Genomic DNA, 8,038 nt, shown 5'->3' with positions numbered 1-8,038 from the left:
TAGGAGCTTTGATAATGGGGTAAAAATAATATAAAAGTTCAGAAATTATAAAAATGCTAAAATATAAATAATATAATGAGTTGATAACATGATTTTTTCAAATATTAAACATCATGTGCGCAACCCAGGCACACACCCTAGTTTCGTAAGAATTTATGTAATTTTTAAAATCAACGAAAAAAAAGCCATATTAACCAATTATACCATATTTAGCTTATAAAAATATAGTGTAGTATAGATAGGACCGCACTCTCTAAGCAATAGTCTAACCCCAGCATCATAATTACGCAAAATGCGAAGCAACTAGAGCTGTGGCGGACCCAAGAAAAGTTTATACCGCATCATAGTATTTATAAACCGTTTATTCCTGTGTTTTTCGATCGAAATGGTTGTGGGTTGCACACTGCACTCTGCAGTGTGTTTGATAAATAAAAAAATGGTTTATGATGCTCTACATGGGTTGTATAATCATCTCAATCACTCTCTGTATTGAAAAGCTTTGACACTAGCTAATGTTTGTCTGCGAAAAAAAAATGAATACCCATACATTATTCCTTAGGATACGAAATTGAAAAGCCTGCTCATTTAATCTGTATGCTCTTTCTTTCTCTGGCATGCACACTCCCGTATACTCAGATTCATGTCCTGAATAAAATTTGTTATGTAAACACAGCTGGAATCTTTTCTTAAAATTTAATGAAGCTCTTCTAGAAGAGGGACCACCTTAATTGCAAGTTTAGAACTTGAATATAATTTGCATATCGTGTTAATCTGAGACTGGTAATATAATGTAATACAAAAGTAATACTAGTTCTTAGTTTTTAAATTAATTTTAAGAATGATACTCGAGTCCTGTGACTATGAAATTAAAAGAACAATTGGTACATATAAACATGTGCATAAGTTGAGATGTAATTCCATATGTACAGAGTGATTTTACATAATGTATATACCTGCGCAACATATACTTAAACAAACTACAATCCAGGGACAGTAAAGCCTCTCTTAGTTTTAACTGGTTCTTGATCTCTTAGAATTTGTTGTTGCACCACTAATACAGAGGCTGTAGCACTTATATCCGAAGATGAAACATACTCCCCAATTATCCCAAGCTCATCATTATCGCTCCAAGTCGTTAATCCTTGTACTAATGACCGATTAATCCCGTTCCCTCTTCCAACAATCCATAAATCGTAGTAAACATCGTTAATTGACTGTATCGCTGCCATTGTTTCCTCTCCATTTTTTACTACTACCTCCCTATAAATAACACGTCTGTTCCCTTCATTTTTTACCCAAAACCATGTCACTAGTCCATCATCAAGCTTTTCCATTACGTGGTCTCCTTCCCCATCGTATGCAAGAAATCGTACCACTGTTAACGATATATCAGGATGTCCAACCATTCTGTCAGCATAAGCAAGAGCTTCACGAGAATCGGGTCCCCCCAGGAATAGCATTGCAAAGTGGTGCCTTACGGACTTGGCATTGGCCTGGGAAAGAGGTTTCTGGAAAAAGCCTTTATCTACAAAAACTCCAACGGAGCATGGTGCATGGGAGAATATGTTAGAATTTATTGATAAGCTGCCATGTTTCTGCTCCCCTGCGTCAATGCTACGTTGTGGATTTTTAACAAATCCTTATTATAAGGTAGGAGGATTAGGGAAGCTTTTTTGGTGAGTGCAAGTTCGCATATGTCTTGGTACATACTTCTCTTCGGAGAGACGGATGTGAAGGGGTGGATTCTAATAAATCCACACATTGAGTCATGGGAACATCTTAAGGCATTGTGGATTGGATTGATACTGCTGTAGTTGAAATTTTGTTCTTGATTGTCATGGTCTATAAAAAGAGGAGTGGCACGACCAACAAGCTCAATGAGACGAAGAGCAAAAACAACCAGTGGACTACTTGGAGTGGGATTGGAGACTTCAAAGAGACTGATAAATCCGGGAACACTTTCTTCATCATGAACAGTAAGAACAATTTTAAACTCCATGTTTGGAGGGTTGTGCTGGATATTTCTTCGTTTGTTAAGCATGTATGGCCTCGTCGGATCATAAACAAAGTTAATCAATGGTGAAGCTATAGCAGTCATTGCAGTTGATGTCAGCACCAGCATTGTAAAATATGGTTGTGTATCATCTGTTTAATTACCAAACATGTAGAGGGACGTAATTAAGTTAGTTCATGCTATGTAATTAACAGACAAAATGCAAAATTAATAATGTGTATACCTTCAAGTCTGTCCAATGTATGAACAAAATGAGCTCCACTTGACCTCTCAAGCTCATAATAAGACTCAAGGCAAAACTATCTCTAAGAGGCATCTGATAAAACACAACGAGAAACTAATAAAGTCGCCAGAAGTTTTGTTAAATAAGCACAGGCTACCATGTAAAATAGTGGCCTCAAACTCTGCCACTTGCCATGTAGAGAAAACACATCTGTATATAATCCAATATACACATAAGAGAATGGCATCAAAATCTCCCATAAAAACGTCTCACTTTTCTCCACTAGTGTTGCGCCTAAAGGTGGACCATCTGGCACGGCTAATCCTAGCCATAATGGTCCATTTGCTATAGCTAGTCCAGTCATATCACATACAAATCCTGCGGCTGCAACTCCCACTAAATAAGCACAACGTATAATTCTTCCACCGGTTTTCCTTCTGGTGGTGTTGTTTTACTATCCATAACATCAATTGCCTAACGCCTCCAAAGATGGCAGCATTAACAACTATCAAAGATATTAGATAATATAAAGCAGCCATTGGTCTTCCTTCACCCTGTTTAGCTGCCTCAAACGCGGTCACGCCATTAATCCCAATCATGTCACTGATGACTGCAGTTGATAACGCCATTCGTCCAATATCCGAACTTAAAAGATTAAACTCTCTTATTATTGTATAAATTACTGGAAATGCAGTTATAGATAGAGATGAAGCAACTCCCCATATTGAAGAACCGGACTGAAGTTCCTCGGATAAAGTATCCCGGAGACAGAGTGCGACGACTAGAGTTGCCGACAGAGGGATGAGGACTCCATATAATGCAATGTACCATTGCTTTTTACTGGCCTTTTGTATGACGGTAAAATCCGTTTGTACTCCACACAAGAAGACGAAATACATGAACCCTAACACTCCAAAAGTTTTCATTACAAACTCTGAATTATCTGGGAACAGATATGCAGAAAATGCCCTGTTATGGCCCAGGCATGATGGTCCAATAATTAATCCACCCTTCCAGAAAAAAAACATTAATTAGTGCAATAAACGTTACTTAATTATGCAGAAAAATGTAAGCGTAAGTTTTCATGTTGTTTTAGGGAATATCATTTATAGAACAACAATTTAATTATAAAAAAAAAGTTGTTGTAAACAAAAACAGAGAAAAATCCTCCATGCAGCAAGAAAAAATAGACTTACAATGACCTCGGAGACGATTCGAGGTTGTTTGAGAGGTTTGAGGAGATAATGAACGAGGCGGGTAATTAAAATGACCATAGAGATCTCCAACAATAAAAGTGGAATGGAAAATTGCAGAGGGTCTTGGCCATAAAAAATGCCAGGAGAATGAGTTGCAGGAGGATGGCGACATATGGTTCGATTCGGCTCGAACTCTCTGGGTAAATCGTGGGATACCATTGGACGATATAGCTATGGAGAATGGTTGTAGTTTTCATTGGTTAATTGCTGTAAACATGGAAGATCTAGCCATGGAAACCCTAAGTTAGCATGCAAGAAATGATGACGAGAGGGTGACAAAGTCAAAACAAAGTAAATTTGGGTTGAATGGATTTGCGTTAAAGGGGGTAAATTGCAGTCCGCCTGTTTTAAAATCGTTCACTAATATTTGGCAAAAAAAAAAAATCGTTCACTAATTACTGTAAAGGAACACTACCAATCACTTTCATTCTCTTTCTTTTGCTAAATAAGTGCATCATCACATTTAACGTTGCATGCAAAATCATAAAGAAATAGTATAAAAAATGAGTAATGCTATAAGCTTGAAAAAAAGATTACATAAAAAACTTGTTACGAAATAAAGTGATATGGTCAATATGCTAAGAAATTTAATAGGTGTTATTATAGCGTTATCTAATTTCAAGTAGCAAATAAAATTATGAAATATTTAATAAGTGTTAATGGAGGGATATGAATTTTCAATTAGCAATTAAAATCATATATCATTTTGTAATTATTTTAGCAATCAATTTTGTACCCTAATATTTTTTAAATAAATTTTACACGGCTAAATCAAATATTATTGTCGCAATAGTGTCAACAATATTTCATTTAATAACTAATGTTTACTATACCTTGTGCTGTAGAATCTCGGTAAACGAATAATCTCATCAAAAGAATATATTTTTTCGGTCCTTACTTAATAAAAATAATATATTTTTGATTTTGATAAATAAATGATCTCAATTAATGAATAATATATTTCAATTCAAAATATATTCACGGAGGTTTAACGGAATGCTTGATAGAAATTTTATAAGCAATCAGACAAAAATGCACCAAGTAGATATCAATGTCATCCTTACATACTTGATATTTATACGAGGTACTAGTTAATATTTGATGTACAGGTTAATTAATTAATAAATACAATTCTATGATTGGACAACCATGATTTAAACACTAAGACCATTTTTGTTTAATGGTATTAAGTAGGGGATATGATTATAGTCTTTTAAATTTTCCAATCCCATGTTTGTTTTGTAAAAAATTAGTGAATGGTTATCCAAGGATTATAATACTTTAAATTATCCTATCCCGTGTTTGTTTTGTTGAAGTAGAGGATAAGATTATAATCCCATCTAATGCTTGGTGGGAGGAGGTATTGTTTTATCCCCTGCTACAAGTCATTTTTTAAAAGATTATAATCCGCTTATTGTTATCCCATATGAAACAAATATAAGATTGAAAATTTAAAGGACTATATTCCAATCTCAAGTACTATCCCACAAAACAAACATATGATAAAGTTTTAAAGGATTATATTCCAATCCTACACTTAATCCTTTCAAACAAACTTAGGATATGATTATTTAATCCATAGGACTAATTTTGATGGGATTAGTTATCCCCGTATTATTATCCCAGGATTATAATCCCATGAAACAAATAAGGCCTAAATTTCAGTTTTCTGCGCTTCCAGAAAGAAAAGAAAAATAAAGACTCAATTTTATGTTGGGTCTGTACAAAATTTTAAAATATCCACGTGAAAGTTATGGAACATGGGACGTAAATATGTGATGTATATATAGGTTGTTGGAATTTTTCGACTTGTCTCCGCTCAAGCTCTTATTCTCTATGTATAATTTGAGTTGACAATTAACCGATAAAAATCGATTAAAACATTTCATTTGATTAACTGTAATGGTAATTAGGGATGGCAGTTTTACCCGACCCGACGGATACCCGACCCGTTCCGACCCGATTGGGTCTACCCGAACCCGATTTTTTGGATCTGGATTTGGATCTGGATCTTATATATAGACCCGAAAATGTTTGGATCTGGATCTGGATCTTAGGTGTTCCGAACTGAGACCCGACCCGAAACCCGATTCAGACCCGATCCAAATCCGAGACCCGATAAAAACCCGATATAATATATATATATATGAAGTATTTATATATATACATATATATATATAACATATTATATTTATATTGTATATTATTTTATATAACATACAATATATAGTATATATTGAAATATTTTGAATTATTAAATATGTATATTAACATTTTACTTAATTTTATATATGCGATACATAATTTACATTCATGTTATCGATATTGTGTTTTTCTTAAATATTGCTCATTAAATAATCAAAACGAGTGATTGTAAACAATTAAATTAGGAATGTTTCACTCGTTTATTGTGCTAAATAAAACATGTAAAGCCCTTTTACATTCCTAAATTTTAAAAAAAATCAATATTCATGTTTTTGATAGGAAGATAATTTTTATTTTTATTTAATTTTTTTTTTTTAAGTATCCGAATTAAATCCGAACCCGAACCGAAACCCGAAAAAACCCAATGGATCGGATCTAGATCTTCATTTTAGATATCTGAACCCGAACCCGAACCCAACCCGAATATAATGGATCGGATCTGGATCTTCAGAAACCCGATTCGATCCGACCCGTTGCCATCCCTAATGGTAATTGGCATTTTGTTATCGAGCGTGTCCAGATGACATGCATATATATCTTGGTCACAATTTTTGGTCTAGTTTGTTTCCATATATCTCAGTTACGTAAATTAAAATTATTGGGATTTGAAATAAATAACTGTGTTTGGATGTTATATTTCAAATCGAATAATGGAACAATAAGTTTTCAGGTTTCTATATTTACTACAAAATATTGGAAGAGAGTTATTAAGTTTCGTCATGATCATCACAAATTATATAACTATTTCATATAAAAACATTAAATACTTACCAAAATTAACAAACTAACTGGTAGTTGCATCGTAATAAATCAAACATAAGTATTCTAATTATCTTGGAAGTTATAGTTGTAACCTAGTTATAGGGAAGTTTAAGTTTCTTATGTATCTATAAAATTGACAAAACAAATGAGGTGTTAATATTTCAACAAATTAGTGTCCGTTTTTACATTGACATGCATGTTGGGGCAGTTTTTTTGTCGCTAATTAAGTCTCTTTCTTTTCTTAATTTTTTGTTATGGTGAATATTTAAACTATTGTTGAACATGTCTTAAAATAAAAAGACTAAATTATATTAACAATCCTAAAATTTAGTTGACTTGTAATTATTATGTAATCTTTAATTGTATTGTTTGAGTTGTAAAAAAGATTAGAGGACTAGACTGAGATATTTTTCAGTGAACAACCAACAAGTTAAGGAATAAATCTCTGAAAAAAGATCATGCTTGATCATGCCTCAGAATGAAGATGTTAGGAGAAAAGACAAACATATTAGAAATTCAATTCAACCAATACGGAATACACACAATAATAAATTTGACGTGAAAAACCCACGTTCAAATTTATATTATTAATCAAAATAATTATCAATAATACATCAATACATAACACCCAAATGGTGTCCCAAACTGATACTTGAGTCAACCAATGCTCAAACATCTCCCACACGAAACTTAAATCAACTATATCTCTCAAGCATACCTATCAAACACAAAATAACTATGTCTATCTAGCTTTCAAAAAACTTAGTCAACAAGATATACATAATCTGATTATAGTAATAATTATCTACCAATACAATTATGATTCAATCACATTATGATGATAACTGTCTACACATATAATTATTATCCAATCCAATTATATATTGTATCATCAAGTCCAACCAATCATCTTGATTTGAAACCCAACAATCCTCCCTTTAATCCAATACTCCAGAGTAGATTGAACGGTATCCATCAAAACATCAACGCCCATTCGCCGATGCCTCCCGCGAACAGAATCAATTCATCTCGTTCTTCCAACTTTTGAGAATCACTAAAACCCGTATAATGAACTTCATACTACCGTTCTTCGTCATATCGGTATATCCATCCACAAAATCATGTGTTTCAACCACGAGTGCCTCCTTTCACCATTGAGTCACCTGACCTGTTTTCACAATATTTCGGTCTCCTAAAGAATATCACGAGCATCATCCAAATTTTTCACCTGGTTGATGAAGTCATTGAAACATTTGCGATACTCTCTTCCAACTTATTCCATCTCGAGTCAGAACAAATTGATCCACGGTGCAAGTCAACCGTCATACCGCACGTAACTTTGCATTTTCCCACGTTAGTAGACTTCAAATCCATCATCATACTCCACCATACAAATTGAACCTCGAACTATACTCCAACCCAATTCATCACAAACCCGAAACTTGACTCTTGACACCACTTGTTATGAGGAAACAAACACACATATTTGAGATTCAATTCTACCAATACAGACTACACACACAATAATATATTTGACATGAAAAACCCAAGTCCCAACTTGTATTATTAATCAGATCA

General features: G+C 33.7%; 1 protein-coding gene across 1 annotated transcript; it reads right to left on the bottom strand.

Annotated features, from left to right (window-relative positions):
- Positions 1-977: 977 nt before the first annotated feature.
- Positions 978-2,601, bottom strand: LOC141695570 (cation/H(+) antiporter 24-like). Its single transcript, XM_074499808.1, has 3 exons — positions 2,430-2,601; positions 1,711-2,145; positions 978-1,603 (listed from the first exon to the last, which is right to left on the bottom strand). Exons 1-3 carry the CDS (start codon positions 2,599-2,601, stop codon positions 978-980), a joined length of 1,233 nt encoding a protein of 410 aa, XP_074355909.1.
- Positions 2,602-8,038: the final 5,437 nt, after the last annotated feature.

Source organism: Apium graveolens, chromosome 11 (assembly GCF_009905375.1).
Source record: "Apium graveolens cultivar Ventura chromosome 11, ASM990537v1, whole genome shotgun sequence".
Classification (NCBI taxonomy): domain Eukaryota; kingdom Viridiplantae; phylum Streptophyta; class Magnoliopsida; order Apiales; family Apiaceae; genus Apium; species Apium graveolens.
Note: the sequence above shows the minus strand (reverse complement) of the source record. Positions and strands in the feature narration are given on the sequence as shown.

Excerpts from the sequence above, each read along its gene's own strand:
- LOC141695570 (XM_074499808.1), bottom strand. The coding sequence starts at position 2,601 with ATGACTGGACTAGCTATAGCAAATGGACCATTATGGCTAGGATTAGCC. Across the intron at positions 2,146-2,429 it reads AGATGTGTTTTCTCTACATG|ATGATACACAACCATATTTT; the intron begins GCAAGTGGCAGA and ends GTAATTAAACAG. Across the intron at positions 1,604-1,710 it reads ATCCGTCTCTCCGAAGAGAA|GGGAGCAGAAACATGGCAGC; the intron begins GTATGTACCAAG and ends GCATTGACGCAG.